The sequence below is a fragment of the Pterocles gutturalis genome, unplaced genomic scaffold, assembly GCF_000699245.1.
Source record: "Pterocles gutturalis isolate BGI_N339 unplaced genomic scaffold, ASM69924v1 scaffold1737, whole genome shotgun sequence".
In the NCBI taxonomy this organism is placed as follows: domain Eukaryota; kingdom Metazoa; phylum Chordata; class Aves; order Pterocliformes; family Pteroclidae; genus Pterocles; species Pterocles gutturalis.
The window spans coordinates 42055-65628 of NW_010107600.1; the positions used below are offsets into that span (position 1 = coordinate 42055).

General features: G+C 49.3%; 1 protein-coding gene across 1 annotated transcript in view; it reads left to right on the forward strand.

The window, feature by feature from the left end:
• Window positions 1–18989, forward strand: part of ACAP3 (ArfGAP with coiled-coil, ankyrin repeat and PH domains 3) — a 31833-nt gene extending 12844 nt beyond the window's left edge. Inside the window, 21 exon segments of the mRNA XM_010088143.1 lie at window positions 968–1151; window positions 1426–1470; window positions 1906–2001; window positions 2407–2481; window positions 3286–3297; window positions 9473–9585; window positions 11612–11663; window positions 12108–12208; window positions 12625–12736; window positions 12979–13187; window positions 13495–13564; window positions 13677–13771; window positions 14323–14537; window positions 15146–15250; window positions 15674–15775; window positions 17361–17453; window positions 17612–17832; window positions 17995–18019; window positions 18022–18094; window positions 18358–18468; window positions 18583–18989. Coding sequence (XP_010086445.1) covers window positions 968–1151; window positions 1426–1470; window positions 1906–2001; window positions 2407–2481; window positions 3286–3297; window positions 9473–9585; window positions 11612–11663; window positions 12108–12208; window positions 12625–12736; window positions 12979–13187; window positions 13495–13564; window positions 13677–13771; window positions 14323–14537; window positions 15146–15250; window positions 15674–15775; window positions 17361–17453; window positions 17612–17832; window positions 17995–18019; window positions 18022–18094; window positions 18358–18468; window positions 18583–18730 — 2257 coding nt within the window. The 3' untranslated portion in view covers window positions 18731–18989.
• The last annotated feature ends 4585 nt before the right edge of the window (window positions 18990–23574 follow it).

The following is a 23574-nucleotide window of genomic DNA, read 5'->3' on the forward strand; positions in this document are numbered from 1 at the left end:
CCTGTCCCTGAACCCTGAAGGTGTGCACAGCTGAGGAAGCCATTCTCTCCAAAGCTGGATCAAAAGCTGCATAAAATTCCCACCGCCCTTTGCTACGAGTGACCCAAAAATGCAGAAATTCATCCTGTTATTTTCCTGTGAATGGAGCTTGATGGCTGTGGACCTCAGCAGCCCTGAGCTTTGAGGGCCATGTGAAGAAGCAATAGCCACCAGAACGGTAATCCAATCACCTCTGTTTTAATTTATCCTTACTGTACCTGCCCGTGGTAGATCCTCTTGGCCAGAGGCTGATCCGTACAGATGTGCAGCTTCAAACAGTTTGCTACAGGGCGGAGTTCAGCATTTACTGCCTGTCATGTTCAGCCAAGGCGCTTTGTCTTCCCTAGGGTAAAGAATAAGTGGATGCTACTTATTTACTAACAGATCTAACTAATTTAATTTATAATAATTTATAATTGAGGTAAACAGAGTTCCCCTGGACAGAAAATAAGTGCTTGTGTTACAGCTGCTGTAACTCAGCATTGCTGCTTTCAGTGCCTGAGGAACCAGGGCCACTTGTAAGAGCTGATTTTCAGGAATTGCTGTCCTTGCTTCTTTGTGGTCATGCGACTGAAATCAAGTCCTGCCTGAACGGTACCTGCTATGTAATTTAAAAAAATGACACCCAAATAACAGCCATACAAAAAACCTGCCTGTTGCTGTCTTTATAGCCTCCCCCCTGTCCCTGCAGGCAGACCCCGATCCCATGGGAGGCATCTAGGCATCAATAAAACTTTGTATTATGGATTGTGTATTTCTGAAAGAAAGCGTTAATAAATGTGCCTGTTAGACAAGGGGAACAGAATAGTCAGATGTCTGGATTTTGCAGTCAGACGTGGCTGTACCTTTCCCTGCTCTGCTGGTACCAGCAATCTGCTGGCTCCTTCATGACAGTGATTCTCATCATCTCATCCTCTTTGGGTTCCAGTGACGTCCGGAAGTTCAAGGAAACTAAGAAGCAGTTTGACAAGGTGCGAGAAGACATGGAGATTTCGCTGGTGAAGAATGCCCAGGCTCCTCGGCACAAGCCCCATGAAGTGGAGGAGGCAACTGGCACCTTGACCATAACCAGAAAGTGTTTCCGGCATCTGGCCCTAGACTATGTGTTGCAGGTTGGTGTCTGTGCCCCCAGCTCTCCCCTGAGGCCCCTTCCTGCCTGTATCACGCTGTGAGTCTGGGTGGGAATGTGTGCTTACCTCTGTTATGTCACTGCGTGGCACTGATGTGACTCTTCATGTCTGTGACGTGTTCTCCTTCCTAAAAATGCTACAGTGTACCCAAGAAGGGAAATCTTAATATTTTTTTTTCAGTAAGAGGATTTAAACACAATGCTGCAGATTGCTTAATGCTGCTGATGCTGAGGGTCTTGTCTTGATTCCTTCACAGATCAACGTCCTGCAGGCCAAGAAGAAGTTTGAAATACTAGATGCGGTAAGGGCTCGCTGTGTTTTCTGTGGATGCTCTCAGCGAAAGGCAGCCCTCTCCATTTCAGTTTGCGTGGGTCGACATACTGACTCCTCGGTCTGCCCTGGGGATGCTGTCTGGGACTGCTCTGGGGGCTGTCGGTGTGCAAAAAGAGGGGAGAGCGAAGGATCAACGAGATAGTCCGCAGGCCAGGACTGGAGGGGACTTTCAGGGGTGAACAACCCTGTTTTCCTGCTTTGTGCTCACAGCAGGGGTTACCTGACAGTGAGGAAGGATTTGGGAAGGGAAGAAAGGAGAAGGAGAGGCATCTAATGGATAGATTGCTTTGGAAGGGAAAGTGTTAGACCTTGAAGAGGCTTGTTTGTGGGTGATAAGGGATAAGCATTCCTCACACTCATTGTTCCAGAACCTGTTCTGACCTTGCTGTTGTTTCTTCCGCAGATGCTGTCCTTCATGCATGCCCAGTACACCTTTTTCCAGCAGGGCTACAGTCTTCTCCATGAACTGGATCCCTACATGAAGAAACTAGCCACAGAGGTGAGGGGACAGGGAATATTGTTGACTCAATCTGCCTGTTTGTACCCCTTTGCGTGAAGGGACATCTTCATTCCTATTCAGCTACTATCCTGGGTGATCAGGGAGCGGTCGTGGCATCGTGCTTGTTAGATGAGCCACGCTACGGGGTGACAGCCAAGAGCTATGGTTACTGTTAGTGCACACCCAATGGCATCGTGCTTGTTAGATGAGCCATGCTATGGGGTGACAGCCGAGAGCTATGGTTACTGTTAGTGCACACCCAAACACAGCCCTTTTCCCCTCTTGGAGGGACTTAGGATGCTAGGCAGGGCTGGTGTGATCCCAGAGCAGGGAAGCAGAGATGGACAGTGGCTCCTAAACCTCCTTCTTGACTTTTATACCTGGCGTTCTCCTCCCTGCTTTTAGCTGGACCAGCTGGTGATTGATTCTGCGGTGGAGAAGAGGGAGATGGAGCACAAACATGCGCTGATACAGCAGAGGGTGAGTCCTGGGGCTGCAGCTTGGTGCAAGCAGCGCTTGTCTCCAAAGCAAGCTAGCTTTCATCTGGCAAGCCCTACAATCTCCAGTTCCTGCAGTACTAGTGACACTAGTACTTCTGACACTAGTACTTCTTTGGTTAAGTGTTGCCTCTCGCTGCCTTGCCCATGGTGAGGCAGCAGTGTGGCAGTGTGCCTGAGAGCCCAGCCCAACCAGATGGCCAGAGTCCCTGTGAAATCCTCCAGCAGCCGAACGAGAGGATGCGCTGCTTTGGTACCCACAGACAGGACGTGCTGCAGGGCTTTTCTTCATTCACAGGGAAATCACACTGCGCTGGAGTGATGTTACTGGGTCATGGCAGGGAGAGAGAGGAGTGTGCTGTGGTGAACTTCTTTCATGCAAGTCTGCTCCAAACTGCAGTTCAGATGATTCTTGCTTAGTTCCTGTCATATGACAACGGCTACAGCCTTGAGCAGCGTGACTTTGGAAAGGTCCGTGGGGACCCAAGCAGTGAGCTGCCATGGCTGAGCAAGCTGCTGTTTTCAGCTGAGCTATGGTAACCCACTGTGTGGGTGTGCTCTCACCTGCTGTAATTGGGAGTAACTACCATCAACCGGCAAAATAACAGGATTTGTTATAAAAAAAGTCCAAGGCGTCAGTAGGGAGGAATCTTTTGGTTCTTCTGGGCTCTGATTTTCCAGACCATTCATCTGGGAATATTTCCAAATCTGAGGCTTGTAGAAACATCAACTAAGCTTTTTTTTTTTCTTTTCCTTTTGTTCATGGATTGCTGACCTGCCCGTGCAGACCCTCCTGCAGGTGAGTACCCACATGTGTTTCCTTCTTCTGGCACCTTCATTGCTCAGAATAATACTGTGCTCACCTGGACAGTTACTAAGTCCTGCCCTTGAGAGTGAACCAAAGAAACCCTGCCATAGCATCAGTGCTGTAACCTGAACACTGGAGGTGTAATTTTAAAGCCCAGTTTCAAGGGAGGATGAAACTAAACACATAGAAAATATGAGAGAGAAATAGCTGCTTGTGAGCCAAGCTCTGAGCAGGCGTCGCTAAGGAGTCCCTCTCTGGCAGGCACTCGTGTGGATCAGAACTCCTCAACAGGAGGAATCTAAGCGGCTGCTGTTCTCTCTCTCAAAAATGTCATAACCCATGAAATGCAAACGTAAGCGGGTTTGAAAGCTAATGACAGGCATCCCCTGTGAATCAGCCCGTGCAAATGCTCCCTTTGGTTAAGTGTTCCGAGGGAGGGGTGAATCCATTTGTGAACTCTTGGTGCCCCTGGGACTCAGCTGGAGCGATGACTTCATTCGAGGGACCATGGAAAATCTCTCTAGTGCCGTGCATTTCAGTTAAATCTCTTTACGTGGCTTTGCTGACTGGACTAGCAGGGAATGAAGCAGAGGTCAGCTTCCAAGAGGGAGAACAAGCAATTACTCTTCATCAGGATGCATATGCATAGAGCTGGGGCTCTCTGTGTGCACCAGCTTATAAGAGAGCTGAGCATCCCTTTTTCCTGTGCTCCCCTTTCCCCATCTTCCCTCATGGAACATCTGCCACCTTTGGGGAAAATTCTTAGGGCATCATTTCAAGCTGTCATTTTAACTGCTGCCCTTTGCCTTCCCAACTCCAAAATCTTAAAGAGCTCCACTTGCTGCTTCACACTTCACGTGAAAATAATGCTCACTTATGCAAAAAGGGTTCCAATAAAATCAGCAAGAGGAAGAGGCTTAATTTTTATGGGCTCCAGTAAATATTTGAGTTATCCTCCTGTTATGAGGAGAGCTTCAGCACGAAGGCTGGGGATGCCTTTCTTCTGACTCTGTGTGGGATGCATGTGTGCAAGGGCTGCAGGATGGAATACATTTCTGCAAAGGCTGAGGAGGTGGTCTTGTAGCTTCCCACGTGAATTTGTATGTTTTTATGTGGGCTCAGTTGCTTCAGATGGGTGCACAGAGACACGCAGAGCCTGGCGTAGGTTGGACAACTTAGAAGAAAAATTTGTGAGACCTCATCCCTGGAACATGTAGGCTTAGGAATTTTTTCAGATGGGAAATGAGGAGAGAAACGGTAACACTTAAACTAGTCCTCCTTCACAGATCTTGACCTTCCTGAATCCTTCCACTGCACAAAACTGCCAGGCTGGTCTCTGAAAGCAGACCCCGGGGCTATATAACAGCTCCTTTACATCCTCATCCCTATTCCTCGGTCCGGAGTAGTATGGGAAGCAACTGTGCTTCTGCTGCCTGTTTGCAGGGGAAGGGAGGGAGGACAGGGTGCCAGGGCAGAGCTCTGCCTCGCTGAGTCCAGCTGGTAGGTCACAGCCCAGGGCCATATGGCGCTTCCATGCCCCGATCTCTGTGGCTGCGATGGAGCAGGGGTGGGATTCCTGGCCAAGGGGTGGCTCTGCTCCAGGGGGCTGGGGGAGCAGACCCTGCTGAGGGCAGACAAGCCTGGCTCTGGGAAGGTCAGGGAGGCATTTGGTGAGCATCTTCTGTCAATTTTGCTCCGCGTTGCCTGGCTTCTCCCCGTCCCCTTGTCCCCTCGGTGCCTCCCTGGCAGCTGTATGCTAATTAGCCCTTGCTCTTTGCTCCGGCTTGCCTGGCTTCTCCCCGTCCCCTCGGTGCCTCGCTGGCAGCTGTATGCTAATTAGCCCTTGCTCTAAGCTGGTTGACTGTGAATAGGAGGCAGAGGAGGGGGGAGCAGGTGGTCCCCAGAGGCCAGCAGACTTCCTTCTCCTCGTGCCCCCTTGCTTTGACACGAGCCAACGGCGGAGCTGAAAGCTTTCCAAAAGGAGTAGGAGGGGTGAAGGAGAAGGGGCTGAAAAAGAAATCCCTCCTTCGCTGCCAGCCCACGGTGCTTAGCAGAGATGCTGCTCTAGAGAGCGAACAGAGAGAGAGGACACGCAGAGCTGCTCCCTGCTCTCTAGGCAAGAGCAGCAAAACCTCCCTGGCAGCTGGCATCATGAAGATTTTCGGCAGGCTTGAATACCTCCTGGTAAGGAGACTCTTTGAGGGGTTGGTTTGACTTTAGAGGGGGCTTTTCCCTGGGGGAGCAAGCCTGTAGGACTTTGCTGATGTGACCCAAAAGCTTGATTGCTGTAGGAGAGCAAATGTGTTTGTTTCTGTTTCTGGGATGGAAAAGCTCAGGGGCAGGGCACAGATCTCTGTGCATCATCTGCTGGCAAGCTGCAGAGCAGGGGGATTGTTTGGCATTAGGAAATTGGAGAAACAAAAGGTCTGTAAATGGGATTTGGCTGGAATGAATGAAAGCTGTCTGCGCAGAACAGGAATGTAGGCGGGGGAGCTCTCCTCCAAATTCCGTCTGCCTCGGAGGGTCTTGGATTGTGCACAGTATATACACAGAGGTAAAAATAGCCAGAGAGAGAAAAGGTTGAAATATATTCAGGCACCAGAGGAGAACAGAATGTGCATGCACTGGTGTTTGTGTGGCAGGGGTATGTGTGCATCTTTAGGGAATGGGAATGTTCCTCTGAATTGCGTTCTCTTTAGGATGTAATAGCCAAACTAGTCACATACAGCTTTTAACTCGCCTACAGGAGTTCTTTTCAATGTGTGGATGTATATGTAGCACTGTTAGTGTACATGATTGTTGAATACTGAGGGTCGCTGGGTACTTAGGAGGGCACTTTTGGATAAAGCCTTTGTCCTCTATGAGGGAAAGCATGTATCATGTCTTGTCACTTATCCTAAATGATATTGATTGAAAATAAAATAACATGCAGGTTTGGTAGTAAGATATCTTTCTCTGAATATCTAAACACACCTGGACTGAAATGATTCACTGGTCACGACTGCCTAGAAATCAAAACGTTGTACAGAAAAGGACGGTATCATTATTTCCACCCTGAATTGATAAACTGACGGAGTCATGCTGTGGCTCTTCAGGGAGGGCCATTGACACAGCGATTGTATTTTAAAGAATTTTAAGTCTTGGTATTTTAGAGTTATGTGTTACTTCGTTGTTGCTTCAGTAGCATTGTGTGCTCCCTTGGAAACTGTTGTGATGTTGTTTCTAAAAGAATATCAGCTCCCAGGCAGCCTCGTGTGGAAACTCAGAATGACAGGACTGAGAAGGGGAGGGGACGGTGAGACAAGCCTGGTGTGATTTACTGAAAGTCAGTGGGGGAAAGGGAAGCAGATGATGGCAGGGATCTGGTTTCCTATTTTGGAAGACGTCCCATTTATTTTACCAATGTGTGATCCAACGTGTCGCTGCTGTTGCTAATCCTGTGTATGTAGTTGTAGCCAAAGCCATCCCGATCCTAGGAAGCCTTTTCCGTGTCAAGCATTTTTTCATAGGACAGAGACAATGAGGTGCTAAAGGCAGACTTCATAAGTCAGTCCAAACTCATTTAGAGCCGACTTGCCTACTCCGTGTACATTGCAATGATGGGAAAAATTCTGTAAAAGGTAGTTTATTAAAACCCTGCATTAAAATCTCATAAAAGCACACATGCACTCTTACCCTGCTTTGTCAACGGTGAGTTTTGAATCAAAGTTTCTTTGAATGCTGTAGGATGGGTGAGACATTCCTTCTCCCCCAGCACCTCCCAGACATCGCAGCTTGGCTTCCAGGGCTGGAAGGTTTTTATTTCCTAGTTCTGCATGGAGTCAGACAGTCCATGGATGTGCTGCATCCCTTGTAAGAGTCATGGGGAGACTCACTGGTGGCACAGCTGGTGATTTTTTTTTTTCACCCTCCCCTTTCCCTTACTTCATTTGTCTCTCAACATTCTCGGGAACTTGGAAGCAAAGACTTCAGGTGCTTCCACGCAGAGTGCCATGGAAATGGAACAGAGTGCCCCTAAGGACCAGGCTGCTGCATGCCCCAGGGATTAGAGGCAACCTGCTCCTTATCCCTTGGATCTCTGCCTTGATTTCTACCTCCTTTACAAATCCAGCTTACAGCTCTGGTTGACGTATTCTGCCCTCAGCTGCCCTGCATTAGTTCTGTTGATAGCAGTGGAGTTGCTCAGGAATGACACCAGCAGAAATATGAGCAGAATTTGGCCTGGGGATGTTTCCTACCCAATGAGAGAACAAAGAAGAGAAATATCTTCAAAGTAATGTGCAAACACAAGCCGTTCTTCCCAGCGATGTGTTTCTATGTTTGGGCATCATGCAGATGGCTCTCTGTCATCTTAGCTGTGTACGTGCCTGGTGGTTTTGTGTATCATTTTCTCTTTCTAAAACTGGTCTTGGTGCAGGTTGGAGTTCTTTCAAAGGCAAGGAACAGCTCCACGTGCCTTCAGCTCTTCTGCTTTAGCTGTACAATTCGTAGGGAGGTGTAATACAATACAGAATCAGTGAGGCCAAAGTCACACCTGACTTGACTCCACTGGTTTTTACTGGCTTTACTCCACTGATACATATGCCCCATCTGTTCCTCCTGCACTCACCAGCAGCATCTCCTCCGTACCATCACACTGCTTCATTGTATAAGGACAGCTGAAGAAGGCAGGTGATTATATTTACACCCTCCTCCTTATTTTTGCCTCTTCCACAAAGTGAGACACAGCCAAGACATGCTTGGAAGGGCTTTGCCCTGTGCTTGCTGTGCACTTTTCAACAAGGTCTAGATTTCTGGATGTTTGCATTATTTATTATAAACCAGTGCAGATTCTCATCAAATGTATAGAATTGTCACTTTGGAGCAGCTCTGCAAAAAAATCGCACATTCAAATATCTACGAGTTAGAGGAAAATTCCCTCTAGCCTTTGTTTGCGATGTGTACATGAAAGACATCAGCAGGGGAGGACCCCCGTGGGATTCTCTTATGGCAAGAAAACTTGGGGCTGAGCAGCCCTCTCTTAATTGGGTGCCTTAGAGCAGTTTCTAGTGTCTAATTGGGCATCACGCTGTCTTTCCAAGGAATGACTCAGTCCTGTCCCATTACATCTCCTCCTGTATCAGTATTATTCTTCTTATGACACCTCCCAGGCAAGCTTGCATCTCTGAACATGAAAATAACTCATCTTAATGAGAGTGGAGTGCATGTTGCCTGGCAACGCAGCATCGCAAGGGTCTTCGTGTGCTGAGCTAGGAAAGACGCCTCACTTAATGGGGCTGTTTTCACCGCTCTGTTGTGTCTTTGAACTGAGTCGTACGGGGGAAATATTTGCGCTCAGGAGAGAGGGAGGCGTGGGTGGAATTCATCATTCGGGTGGAATCAGTGCGCAAAGAGACGATGTGCCTTGGTTCCCCAGGTTAGAGGGGAAAGTCGTTTAGGGTTCCTGACCTAGTTTCTCCTGGGAAGGAGGCAGAGCATTGCCCGGGGAGAAGGATCCCGTGTTCTATGCGAGCAGCTGCTGCTCTCTCTGCTCTGTGTCTTGCTCACCAGCTGTCAGAATCCATGAGATCTACGTGATGAATCAGTGCCAAACCTGACAAATCGGCTCTGACGGGTAGCGAAGCACAGAGAATTGAGTGAGGGCAGGTTGGAGATGGCATATGATGATAGCTAATGAAAATGGAATTGATAAGTTTTCCTCTCTAGTAATCATCGTGCCTATATTTTTTTGTGTGTGTGAAGAGGCTGGGGTTTGTTCTGTTCCTGGCCCCTTGCAGAACAGAGAGGTGGCAGCAGTGTTGCTAACTCGGCTAGTGAAAAGGACCTCTTGCTTTATTTCCCGTTGCAGACTACCCCAAATAAAGGGAATTTTTAGCCCTCATGATGATAAGCTGCCTGCCTTTCTCCTTATCAGCTACCAGAGAGAGGAAATACAGCATGTATAGTATTTTCCTGCAAACAATAGGGACAGAGCAGCTTCCTGGAATGAGGATAATTCGTGACTGCTATTCATGGCTGCAGCCCACTAAGGCACAGACAGCTCTGCCCAAACCTTAGGATTTTGACATAGATGGTTTTTCTCCTCTTGATGTTTTGGTTAGGCTCATCCCCATCTTGGTCCTAGAGAGTGCAGTCACATTGAGTCTCAGTCTCTTTGTATTTGCAGGACTTCTCCTACGATGACTCAAAGGTGGAGTTTAATGTTGATGCCCCAAATGGCGTGGTGATGGAAGGGTACCTCTTCAAGAGAGCTAGTAATGCTTTCAAAACGTGGAATCGGTGAGTAATAGCTCATATTCCATTTGATATTGGGGCTAAGACTCTGAACACAGCTAATACTGCCAGTAGCCTTATCAGCTGGCTGCATGGAGCCAAGTTAGCTCACAGTAAAAGAGGAGTAAGCATCTGCTTCTTTACAGTGGTGTTTTATGACCACATAAATTTTCTACCAGCATGTTATAACTCATGTGCTGAGCTTGCAAAGCCCCTTGCTTTGCAGGTCTTTGATATTGATGTGTTAGAGATGTACATTAATCAGTAAAAGAGCTGGATGCTGTGTAGTTTATGTGAGTGATTCTTATTTTCCTGTACAAAAACAAGTATGCTTCTCTCTGCGAGGCTGGATATTCCTCTTAGGCTGCACCATAGAATGAGCCAGCTCATGATTTGCTGTATCTCAGTAAATGCCAGGGAAAAAGAAGTGCCTTCCAGAGTGCAAGAATGACCAGATTCCATGCAGGGAGGATGGGGCACAATGCAGCTTGAGTCTTGCCCTAGGAGAGCTGTAAATTTATAACAATTAAGAGAAATACCCCAGCACAGCAGGACAGGACATGCCATGAGTATCAAACCTGTCTCTTTGGGGATGGGGAGATACGCGAGAGTGGAAATATTGACTGTGCTGCCAGGAGCTGAGAAATGGCTTTCTGTGCACTGACCCTGCTCTTAATAATTTATAAATATTTCATCCGATAGGTCACTGGGAATACCAGGCTCGTATGCCTCCTGCACTAATCAGGAGTCTCTGCAGCTGCCAGAGACCTTGGGAAAGTGGAAGCAGAGGTTTCGTGTTCTAGCCTTGCTCGATATTTGTGTGTTTAGTTTCCCTTGAGATAGTCAATGGGTTTCATACAAGGATTCAAACGCTTCCAGTGAGTTCCTAATGCATGAGATCGATGCCTTTTTGACCTATGTTTCTTCCTCTCACATAACAGGGAAATGATACAATATTAAGAAATCTTTTACTTGCCTGTGGGATACATTCCAATTATATAACACAGCGAAGGTGAAATGTGCTGTTGTATAGGCTTTGGAATAAACACGAAATGGTTCAGTGAACAGTTTGTGGTATGCAGAGAAACTCCCTGTATTTGCGTCAAAAAAAACCCTTGAAATTATTAGAGGTCTCTGAATTGGTTAAATAAGTGATTCCTTCTCTCTGAAGCTTCCCCCAGTACTGAAGAGATTCCAGTCAAATTTAGTGTAATTTTGTTACCCTCAGGCTCTCTGGTGGTCCCCTGACAGTTAAGTACTAAGCTTGCACTTGGAGGACCCAGAAACCACAGCAGCAGCTACAGCGCTTCACGGTGGGTGATTTCCATGCTCACGAGCTGTTGCACTGGGAAGGTATCTCAGCTGAATTTTTATCAACCTGCTTGGTGTTTCCTAAGCCAAGTATAGCCTAGGTCCATAGCATGGCTGCTTCCGCTGCCACCGCGAGTTTTTGCAGAGCAGAAGGTTGTTCTGAAGTGTGTCAGGTTAATGTCGAGACCTGTGCTTGACTCTTGTGATGGAGAGAAATGGTTCCAGGCAACTCCCAGCGGTCGCTCCAAAGGGCACTTAACCCGGAGGGAACATGACCTCTTGGGACTTTCTGGTTTCCCTGATATCTGAAGTAACGTTAGCGTCAAGGGCTCCGTGTTCTCCCTGTCTGCCAAATCCCAGTGGGCCAGTGTGCACACAGACATCTGTGCCAGAAATCATAGGCAGTAATACAGGAGTGCCCTGCTCCTTTGGTTCTGCCCGCCTTTCCTTTCTCCTTGCTGTACATGGATATCTAGAACACTTGCCATCACAGCATCTCAGTGCCAGGAATCATTCCCTACGGCTGTAAATCCTTTGTTTGTTCTCCCAGGGAGGAAACTGGAGAAGTGTGAGCTTTTCTTGTGATATTACTTTCCAGCTTCTTGGAATAAAATGCACTCTCTTCAAATGGAGAGACATCCTGCTCTGCCGCAGAAGAAACTGCCTCTCCATAGCTCTGCTGCTCACTTGTCCTGATGTCTGTCTGTCTGTCTTCCCCCAGGAGGTGGTTCTCCATACAGAACAGCCAGCTGGTGTACCAGAAGAAGCTAAAGGTCAGTGAGGCTCCCCCCGATGACTGGTCTGGTATCCTGCTTTGCTGGGGACTTCTGTGCCGTGGTGGGGGAGTAGGGTGGAAGGGGCAAGGCGGGGAATTGGATCCGAGGGACAGCAAACCCATCCGGGTGTTATTCTGCTCCAGAGTTAGGCTGTACTAAGTGGCAGCAGATGGTGTTTGCGGGGATCTAAATATTCCTGTTGAGCAGAGGCAGTTGGTGAAGTCCCCAGTAAGCCTGCCGCTTCGTGTGCACGTTGTGCCATGCTTTGATGCTGTATAACCCCTTCCTGTCGCCCTCGAGGTATCTGGCAGCGGGCTAGCTCTGCTCTTTCTGGACTCAAGCTTAGACTGACCAGCAGGGCTTGGGAAGGAGGTTTCTGAGAGGCCTGATTCTGACACGGATTCAGGGAACCAACAAAGCTGCCTGTTCTCCCCCTTCCAGGATGTCCTCACGGTAGTGGTGGAAGACCTGCGGCTCTGCACTGTCAAGCCGTGTGAAGACATAGAGAGGAGGTTTTGCTTTGAGGTCGTCTCACCTACCAAGTAAGTTTGGTAGCTCCCCTAGCCCATCCTCACTGTGCACGGAACTGCGAGAGATTCGATTGGAGCAGATGCTGCCTTAGGCTATTTAAAAGTTGACAGGGAGATGCCATTGCCTGTACTCCAGAGTCCCTGTGAAGTTTGTCGGACTTCAGCATAGACCACACATCCCTAATGTGTGTATAGACAGCGCAGCTGGCAATGGTCAGCTTCTCAAAAGAGCCAGCAAACCTGCCCTGGGGCTTTTGAAGAGGGAACACCTCTGACCGTGCAAGCTTCCAGGATGAAGTTTTGCCCCTTTGTCAAATCAAGGTGCTGCCCCCATTGGAATGTCTCTGCTGAGGATGAAGTGGAACAGTTTTGACCAAAACATGCTCCCTGTCCTTTGGCTCTTTCCGACTCATTTCCTCCCTTCGCAGGAGCTGCATGCTGCAGGCTGACTCGGAGAAGCTGCGGCAGGCCTGGATCCAGGCTGTCCAAGCCAGCATTGCTTCTGCGTACCGGGAGAGTCCGGACAGCTTCTATATTGAAGTGAGTGAGGGGGGCGTGAAAGATCTGTAATTGTGTCTTGAAGCCCTGATCGTGGGCTGTAGTGGGTCCAGTGTGTGTGGGTGGACCATCTGGAAATACTCTTCTGCCCTCAAGGAAGGGAGCTGATGTCAATGCTAGTTTATTCTTCAGGTAATGTTTCCTATCAATGCCTCTGCTCTGCAAAGCCCTGGTTCGTTCCACAGTGCTTTGCAGAATCCTAGAACCATTTTTTTTCCCTGCAGAGGCTGGACCGGACTGCTTCCCCGTCAACTAGCAGCATTGATTCTGCGACTGACTCCCGGGAGCGCAGTGTGAAAGGAGAGACCATCCTGCAGAGAGTGCAGAGCATCCCTGGGAACGACCAGTGCTGTGACTGCGGCCAGCCGGATCCTCGCTGGGCCAGTATCAACCTGGGCATTCTGCTGTGCATTGAGTGCTCCGGCATCCACAGGTACTGCGTGCGTGTGTGCTCTGCGCTGCCAGCCAGGGATGGATTGCAAGTTCCTGGGAAAAACAGTGGAGCCTGAATTACAATGGACTAGAATGTTTGTACAGATAATTTCAAAAGTAATTGTTTGCTGCAGTACCTGTGTGTGCAGGTACATCTGTGTATGCGTATGCGTGAAGCTCTCTGCTATAGCTATGTCTATATAGATAAATACATAAGAACTGGATTGATCTTGTTCATCTTACGATGCATGAGAAGTTCTGTTTTGAGGCATGTGACCATTTCAGTTTTCTTTCTTTTGGATAAATAGGAGTCTGGGTGTTCACTGCTCCAAGGTCCGATCTCTCACGCTGGACTCCTGGGAGCCAGAGTTACTGAAGGTGAGTGTTGGCTTTTAATGGCAAGAGATGAACAAATGTGTGGAGGGAGTCTTACTGGGTGGGAAGGTGGCTCCTCACCTGAGGATTTCATTCATTCCCTGTTGCTTTGCAGCTGATGTGTGAGCTGGGGAACAGTACCATGAATCAGATTTATGAGGCACAGTGTGAAGAGCTGGGACTTAAAAAACCAACAGCAGGGAGCTCCAGGTGAGTCTGCGTGCACACACGGGTCCTCTCCGTTCTGCGGAAAGCTGTCCCTCCACACAGCAAGCCCAGTGCCCTGAGCTCTCTGGAAAGTCACATGAAGAGTGTGACTGGCCCTTCACAGAGGTCCCAAACTGCCTTGGGTACCCCTGCCTCGATCCGTTCCCCTTTAGCTAGCCTGAGCTTGACTCTCGGACATGTCAGTGGGGCATTACCAGCCTGCAACCCGGTGAAACACGCTTGGGAAGCAGGGCTTGCTGGGTTTACAGCTGCTCTGAGATCTTTCAGATACATGTGACTGAAGCCTGTGGTGTTGCCTAGGGCTGAACATCTCATTCCAGTCTCGGCTACACCCTGTGCTGCTTAGTTTTGCTTTGAAATGGGAGGTTTTTTTAGGTTTGAGAAACTCTCCCTCCTTAATACAGGCCTCAATGATTTTTCAGACTCGAAGCCAGGTTGATAAAATGACTCAGAGCAGCTTCATCTCATTGTGGCTGGTTGCTTCAGGCAAATCACGGAGCCCTGTGCACAGCTTTAGGCTCTTCCTCTCTTAGGCAGGACAAGGAAGCCTGGATCAAGGTGAAGTACGTGGAGAAGAAATTCCTGAAGAAGCTGCCAAATGGAGAGACTCTAACAGAGAATGAGCGGAAACCTCGACGCTGGTGCGTGAAGAAGTGCCAGAGACACAACAGCACCACGAAAGCACCCACGGCTCGTAGAAAGTACCGCCACGAAGCCGGCAATGCGTCTCCAGCCATGTTGTCGTCAGGTGGGAACCTCCCTTGCCCCACTGCCCATGCAGAGCTGTGCTGGGCTGCCCACCGCTCTCTGTCGGTGTGGACACAACTGCCCTAATGACGTGTGGCTCTGTCCTTCTCTAGGACCTGCAAGCCTGCCGGAGGTATAAGCAAGAATAGTGTTGCACAAACTGTGTCAACACAGGTCTTCAGAGCCATTTCCTAACATTTTCCATCTCTTTAAGGAGATTCTTGTGGCTAAAGGCGGAGATCATTACGCTGGGGTGATCCAGCAACTTCTCTGCTTGCTTTGTGCATTTTCTTTTGTATTCCAGCTTCTTGCTTTTTTAAATAAGTTTCAAATCCTTTTAATTTTACATGCCTGGTCTGTAAGAGAGGCTATGCTTATGAAGGTTCTGGCTGCTCAGAATGCTCTGGGCTGACTCGGTCTGCAGGGTGTCACCACCAGTGGCTGGCTCATTGTTGTATTTTGATGGTGTGCATGAGTATATGCACTGGACACACCTGGGATGCATTGGATATTCATGCTCAGCCTGTGCAAATACAGCTGCAGAACTGTGTCTTATTTCACTTGCATGTTTATTAACTATGTATTTCAAAATATCTCTCTGCAAAATAGCAGCTACGCTGGAGAGGAAGTTCCGTCGAGATTCCCTTTTCTGCCCTGATGAGCTGGACTCTCTCTTCTCCTACTTCGACACCGGTGCTGGCTCTGGCCCACGCAGTAAGTACAGAGAAAGAAAGTGTCTCTGCTCCTGGCACGCTTTGCCTCCCAGCTGTCCTAGGGCACGTGCATTGCACCAGACCTAAGGCAAGGTATCGGCCCCACTGAAGAGAGGGGAAATATTTCAGAAGAGTGATGGGGAGTTACTCGCACAAACTCCAACCCGTTGCTGTTTTATTGCACTATTTTAATATCCTATCCAGTCAGTCCCTGGTGTTTGCGTTCTGGTGGATGGGATTTTTTTGCCCAACATCTTTTACTCCCAGACTGTGCATTCCATTGACTTTTTTTCTGGTTTGAGTTTTGGCTTTTTCTTTTTTTTTTTTTTTTTTTTTCATTTTTAAGCAAGTCTTACTGCGGACAATTTTTCTTTTTGTGTTTGTGACGATGAACTCCCCTCATGTTCCGTCCACCTTCCTCTAGGTGCCAGCCACATCTCTATGCAGCATCCGCTAACAGGTGGCCCATGGAGTGGCAGTGGCATTGGTCCCGGTGGGAGCGGTACGCCGTTCCTCCTGGACGGAGGTAAGGTGACGCTCTGGCAGCTAGCAGCAAAAGAGACACCCAAATTTGACTTGTTCAAACCAAGCTTCAGAGGCAGTTGTGTATTTTCTTTCAGCCAAATGATTGGAGCCCATACAGTGCCAGTCCCATGCGGGGAAAGACAGGCTGGCAGGCTTTCCAAAAATCTTCCTAGGGTTTCCGGCAGTTGAGTTTACTACATCTTAGAGGAGCAACTGTCCCTCAGATGGGATAAAGGATCCAATCCTGTACAGGTGGGATCACCTGGCAAATAGGAAGTACGAAGTGTTTACTTCAAGTGCCCCGCATCTGTCACAGACTGTGTGGTCCGTTGTCATAGTTGGCTGAGGAGTGGTGGCTTTTTAAAACTTACTGGCTCGGTTGCTTGTTATTGTATGAACTTATGAGAAATATTTAGGGTCCTGAGTCAGCACAGCTGAAAATCACAGGTGTTCCTACAAGTACATGTTATCTCTTGAAATCAGTGAAGAAGGTGCTTTAGTGCTCAGCTGAATTGGTGCCTTAAGGGCTGTTCTTGTTTCAAGGAATTTAGTGTTATTGGTCAACAGAAGCCGTACTTGGGAGATGCAGGACGTCAGAGTTGCTCAACAGCCTTATCTTGCTCCTGTAGATGAGAATAGGAATTTTATCACTGATTCAATATGAACAGAGCTGGGAATTTGATGTATTAATATTGATGTGATATGAGCCAGATCCTCCTTTCTTGCTTTGTTGTAAGTCTAGAGTAGTGCCATGTGGCCTCGTTGGAGTCACTCTTGTACTGACATCATGGAGGGCGTAGTCTCACCCAGCAGCGTGTTTCCTTTCTGCAAAAAACAGCAATGATTTTTCTGACAGCAAATCCAAAAAAAAAAAAAAAAGCTATGCATGATATGTGCCCCTTTACCCCTTTCCTGTTGCAGCTTCGTTATCTCCTTTGGCTGTTGAACGGTGCTGAAGGATTACTTGTGAGCCGTGATTTCAGGACCAGTGGTTTCTCTGGGACCTAGCTGTAGCTGCTCCAAAGATTTCAACAGACAGCCTTTAAGGTTAAGGTGTCTTGTTCTGCTGTGGCTTTCAAGCACAAGAGAGATGCCTGGAGAGCAAAGCATTGGCAAGCGCCACCGTGACAACTGAAAAGCTCTGGGGAGAGCACGGATAGAGTGGAAACAGAGATTATTAGTGGGAAAAGCAGAGGGGTGTCGTTATTTCCTTATGACACTGCCTAACCGGCTGCAAAGCTGTCTCTGCTGCTGCTCTGCTCCAGTCCCCGTCACGGCGTCCCTCATGGATCGCAGCAAGGACTGTCCTCAATGGTCCAACGTGCCGTGGCAATGTTGGAGCATCCCTGCATGAAGGGCAGTGTGGGGAAGCGGACACCATAAGGCTTTGCCATTTTTCCTTGGGCAGTTTCATGGAGCGGGGCTAAGCGGGATAGCGGTCCCCCTCTCCCTTGCCAGCAGTGTCCGGTGCAATGTGTGTGTGTGACATTCTGCGCAGCCCTGTTCCCCTCTGCTCTCAGCTGTGCCTGGTACTGGATTGCCTGCGTATTAAAATGGGCTTGGTTTGTTTTCTGTTGGCCCTGCAGGTCTGAGCAGTGACAGTGGCCTCGGAGGGAGCACAGACGGCAGCACCGATATCCTGGTGTTTGGCTCGGTGGTGGACAGCGTGACGGAGGAAGGTGGGTGTCACGGGCTGTCGATGGAAGCGTGGGGATGGGCTCGTGCGAAGGCAGGGTGGATGGTCAGGACCGGCTGGTGCCGAGAACAACAGGGGACATCAGAAATTGGAAATGCAAAGCTTTTGAGTCATCTCTCTCCATTCTTTTCTGGCTCTTAGAGTGCGAGGTGTCAGAGGAGTCAAGCGGTGAAGCAGAGATTGAACAGGAGGCGTCAGATTTGGAGGACCTGAGGGAGCTGCATCCTGGCTTGTTGATCTACAAGGCAGCCCAAGCCCGGAACCTGCCTCTCATGGCAGAAGCACTCGCACACGGTGCTGAGATCAACTGGGTGAATGATGAAGATGAAAACAAAACTCCTCTGATTCAAGCTGTGATGGGGGTACGTTGTGCTGGTGACTGGGAGGCCACATCTGGGAACGTGGGGTCTTGACTCCAGGTCGGATTGCCCTGACAATGGGTAACTTACAGCCCAGTATGTGCTTGTGCATCCCCTCAGGACTGCTGGCTGAATTTATTTAGAAATTCCCCTTTGCCTTTCCAGGGCTCCTTGATAGCCTGTGAATTCCTAGGGCAGATGTTAACCAAAGAGATATCCGAGGCCGAGCTCCCTTGCATCACGCCACGTACCTGGGGCACACCGGGTAAGCTCTTTGTGCATTGCTGTGATCTCACCCTTGGCTTGAGATTCAGTGTTAAGGATAGTTGCCCCTGTGATGTTAGGCAGGGGTTAACTGGGCCCCCATACACCCATCCCTTTCTCTGTGCCACTGCAGCGTTTCCTAATTTAGACCAATATAAACGGAGCTGTGCCTGCCTGCGGAAGGACAGTGCCTTCTTCCCCCTTCAGTGTGTGCTGGAGGAGCTGGAATTTCTGCTCTGATGGTCTTTTCTTTCCCTTTTGCAGTCAGGTCTGCTTGTTCCTCAAGCGAGGGGCAAATCAGCATGCGGTGGATGGCGACGGGCAGGACCCGCTCAGTATTGCTGTCCAGGCGGCCAACGCGGACATCGTGACCTTGTAAGTGCAGCCAGGACTTGCCAGTGCACGTATGCAGGATCCCTGCCTGTGGATAGCCAGCAGGGAAGGAATAACCCAACCCCTCTCCCTTGTGCTTTCTCTGTTTCGCTCTAGGCTGCGTCTAGCTCGGATGAACGAGGAAATGCGAGAAGCAGAGGGGCCCTTTGGACAACCAGGTCAATATCCCAGCAACAGCCCTACTGAGCTGCAGTACAGGAAGTGTATACAGGAGTTCATCAGCCTTAATATAGATGAGTGTTAGTGACGACTCCCCCACCTCCCCTCTGCTGTCTTGAAGTTGGGCTGAGAAGCCCCGAGAGCCCCATCCTCGGTAGACTGGTGTTTCTTGCAGATTGGTCTGTTTTTGATGCCTGCACCTATAGGTTGAGATGCACGCGGGAAGGAGAAGGGCTCTTTCCTGTTAGCGTTGAGTTCTCATGCTTGACTACTGGATGGTTGGTTTTGTGTAGGAGACTCCCAGGGCATAACCACAGACCATGGCGTGTGGACTTGAGTGCGTGAAAAGTGTGGGAGATGAGTTTAGCATTTAAAAAAAAAAAAAAAAAAAAGAAGAAAAAAAAAAGAGAGAGAAGAAAAGGAAACCCTCTGTCACCAGGAGAAACCCACGAACAATACGACGAAAAGGAAACCCTCTATCACCAGGAGAAACCCACGAACAATACGACCAGACGAACGTGTCTCTGCTTCGGTGTAGTTACCGCGCACCGAGTTCTCGTCTGAACAGTTTGTTTGGGAGGGATTCTGACGTGGAGCCCTCTGTCCTGGCAGCGTGACCGGCAGCCTGCGCTCTCACGGGACTGCTGCAGTGTCTGGGAGCTGCTGGGGCCGGTGTCTAAAAGCTGACCTCTAAGTCAGGAACGGGCTGTTGTGTGGGGCAGGGATCTTTTGCTCCAGAAGGCACAACAGAAGGGGAGGATTGAGAGCGATGGCCACTCACCGTAATTGCTCTCAGGACTATACCAGCCACGCTCCCCTTTTATTTTTACCCTTGGTGGTTAAGCTGCTCAAAGCCATAGCTCGCCTGCTTCCCAGGCCAAGATGCAATCTGCACGGTGTTACGGGAGCAGCAGTGCTAATTATTTTTTTTTGAGGCTGGGAGAAGCTTGTCGCTGGCGATGGGCTTTGTGTCAGGGAAGAAAAGCCACGTCCATCTCCCACTGCCTACGCGGCTGGCTGCACGATGCAATTTGACTTTGGTTCAGTTTGTTTCCTGGTCACTTTAGATTTCTGACTTAGCATCTCTGTGAAGGAGATTTCTCCTTGCATGTGTACCCCTCTCTGCGCTCCCCCCGCATGCTGAAGTAGGGCATCTCGGCAGCTGGCCCAGGGGCTTTGGAGTTCCCCAATTCCACTGACCAGCAAAATCTTCATTTCTTTCCTTTTTCTTGTATTATTCTTTGCTGGACTGGGGGAATATGTTTCCACTCGGAGCACTTTGTTGCTATGTTCCGTGTTGCGGGGATCATGCTCCAGGAGCTCTGCAGAGATGCTGCAGCCACGTCATCCTGTCTCGGGAGGGCTTGCAGAGCGTGCGTACCGCTGGCAGATGCAAACGCTCAGCCAGAGAGGATCATGCCACGCTGAGCCGTGCTCCTGGGAGGGCCTCTTCAGAATGCCCTCAGCTGCAGCAGACATCAGAGTTTTTCAGGACTTGTGGGCAGCGGTCCCCAGCGGATACTTAGCCTGCCTGGGCATGGGGCTGCCGGCTCTGGGGTTGGGCCGTCGTGCCTTACGGAGAGTGCTGGGAGCTTGGGGGGATCAGGATGCTGCAAGGACGCGAGAACGCCAGGCAGAGTTCCCCGTCCTCCTGCGTTACATCAGCAGTGAGACACAATCATACTATTTTTCATCCAATACATGTTGGACTTCTTTACTTTTTTTTTTTTCATCCTGGCTGCTGTCACGCTGCAGCCCTTTGTGCGTTAACCCTTTGCAGGTTTCTTTCTGTTGATAATTGTGTCCTCAGATACTGAAGCAACACTGATGCAGCTCTTCACTCAAGATACTGCCCTCAGAGACTGAACCAGCAGCACTCGGTGTCCACCCATGCGTCTAGAAGTAGAACAGGAACAAAACTCCACTCCCTCTCTGGTAGGGTGTCCTCTCAGTTCACGGCAGAGTCCCTGCTTCCTTGGGGAAGCTCTGTCCCAAGTTTTGCTGCAGCCAGACCACAGCTTTCTGTCTGTGCAGTCTGGGTCTCGAAGTCCATCTTTGTCTTGTTACTTCCTCAGTGCTGTTCCCTTGGGAGCTTTGGGATGCACAGTGCCAGGTGCTGAGTCCTGCTCTCCGTCCTGGTTGTCCGTGGTGACTCTGAGAAGGTCCCAGTGATGGTGCTGAAGCTGCTGCAGATCAACGGCAGCGCAAACGCTGGTCCCAGGGCCCTTCGTGCTTCCCTGAATAATGAACAATCTCCTTCCACCAATCTTGGAACATAAAAATTAATGAGCTTGGCACCCCATCAGCCTTTTGATCACTGGCAATGCCTTTCACGCCGTTTTCTCCATCACCCCGCTCTTTCTGTCCCAGGAGGCCGGTGGGCTGCTCACAGCATCCTGCTGCTGGACCCGAGCTGGGTCGGTCCCGGCTTGCGGGAACCCACCGATGGACGGAACACTCACGGGCTGAGCTGTTCGGTGCCTGGTCTGAAACTATCCTGTGGTTTTAGAGCAGGCAGCGCTCCCTCTGAGCTCCTCTCTGCGCAGGAGCTGTAGGCTGTGCCCGGAGCAGCTGGCAGCCAGCCCGGTCGGTGTTCCTGTTCTGTTCCGGAGCGACTCAGGACTGCGTGTGGGATGAAGCAGTGTGGCATGCAATGCCATCGTTGCCGCAGTTCCGTTTCAGGGGAACTCTTGGATGTATAAACCCTTAGTTCAGAGGAGAATTTCTTTGTGAGCAGGGGCTGTGCTCTGATTGTAGCTCCCACGTGTGACCGGAGTCGTGTGGCTGGATGGAGAGGGCTGGCCCCAGTGTGAGTGATACCAGATGCAGGCAGATGTGCACAGCTGTTGCTGCAGTGCTGCTGTGTGGTCTCCTTCAGTCGGAGTTTGATATGCTCGGGGTTATTGATCTTTCCTCCTCATCCCTGTGCGGAGGTGCAGCCGGCATCGCTGCCCACTCTGCATTTTTGTGCAGGATCGCAGAAGGTAACCACTCTGTGGAGCTTCATCTTTTGGTCCTTTGCATTGGACTTTCTCTTCTTTCTAGTCCAAGTCACCCTGAATTTAACTGGGCTTCCCCACGGAGCAGGGAGCTGCCCTCACAGCTGTGTCGCTGCCTCGTTTGACACTTTTCCTCGGCAGCTGAGCCCGCTTGCCCTGCACCTGGTGGTAGTGTTACCGTGGGTCTGAGTGGGGTCAGGAGCAAACCTGTAGTTCTACGAATCATCCGTGCGAGGTGCCCTGCAGACTTCACTGCTCCGCGCAGGGCACGCTCAGGTGCTGCTGGATGCTGCTGCCCGGTGCCGGGGGTTGTGGTGGGATCACACGGATCACCTCTGCTCGGAGAGCTCCGTACAGGAACCAGTACCCAGCCACGAACTCGCTCTGCTTCCCGGGTTAGGAACGCAGAGATGCTCTGCAGTGAGTTCTCCCTGATAATCCTGTCCCCTTTTATACCGAGCTGCACCAACTCAGACCTTTGTCGGTGCTGATGTCCCCTCGAGCGGTGCCCTCTCCTCGAAAAGGTCACCCTGCATCGGAGCTGGCATCCTTCAGGGTATCCAGAGATCTTGAAAGTGAACGAGGTGTTTCACCCGTGCCGTGCTCCTCCTCTGGTAAGGAATTTCAGCGCAATCATTGCCCAGCAATGGTTTTGTACGTGTACAGCAACTTTAAACACCCCACTTGGTTTCCCAGCTTTTTAGGAGAAGTTAGAAATAGGACTGATCCTTTCTGCAAGCCGGTGAGAACTGGAGACGTGGCTTCCGCTGTGGGTCGTTTTATTTCACGGTCAGCGTTAGTGGCTCATGAGAACGAGATGAAATCGTGTCCCGTTAGGTCGGTTGAAGCTCAGCCTCACTGCTGAAGTCCATGAAGTTACAGCGGATGTAAATACTGATGCAAAGAGCGGTGTCTTGCAAGACAATTTATCTATTTAACATGTATTGGTACTTTATTTAGATTCAATGTATAAAGCAACTTTGTGCACTTTTCCTACATACAGTATTGGGGGGGGTTATGTTCTTTTGTTATGGATTTTTGTGCTGTCTTTTTTTTAATCAGTGAAATTGTTAAGTATTTAATTTATTATTGATGTGCCCAGAGGACTAGTGCAATTTTTATTCAATACAGTTTGTCTGTATTTAATGTCAGGATTTTTTTTTTTTTGTAGCATTAGGGAATATTTTTCAAAACCTGCCTTTTTTTCCCCCCACAATTTTCCTTTCTTCCCTCCCCTTTTCTATTTTCAGTATACAGCTCATGAGGCATTAAATGCCTCTAGGTTGAAATATAATCAAACCCTTCAGTACATCCTGCAGTTTCTAAAACAAAAAGGTTCTCCAGGAAAAAAAAAAAACAAACAAAAAAAAAAACCAAACAACCACTAAGGAGGCACTTCTCGATGTTTTCTGTGTTTATTTTTGATTTTTTTTTTTTGGTTGGGGTGTGTGTGTGCTTAGAAGTTTGGTGGGGAGAGTGGGGAAGTTGTACGGAAAATTTGTTTTCAGCAAAGCAAATGGCCAGCCAGGCTACGGGGAAGAGCAGATATTGAACAATTTCTTTTTTTTTTCCTTCTTCAAATACCGCTGTATTGTGTGGTGCAATCTCGGTTGAAATATCTAATGCCAAAACTCCTCTCTTTTCATCCTTCCTTTCGTTTCGAAGAGCGCGTAGGCTTTCCGTGTGACAGTGACTTGGTTGCAGCCACAGGTCACAGGAGGAGCTTTGCCTTTGTCTAGAAAGCAACATGCCAGGCGTTGTCAAAACCCAAACGGACCCAAACCATTGCCTCAGCCACGCGGATTGTGCCATCTCTCGAGTTTTTTTTGAGATCTGGGTGAATATTCATACACCTGGCCTAGCTTCTGTTTGACCCTGGAACCAAGTGCCTGCACAGGTAGCCTGGGTTTGAACTTTTGGGGTCTGCCAC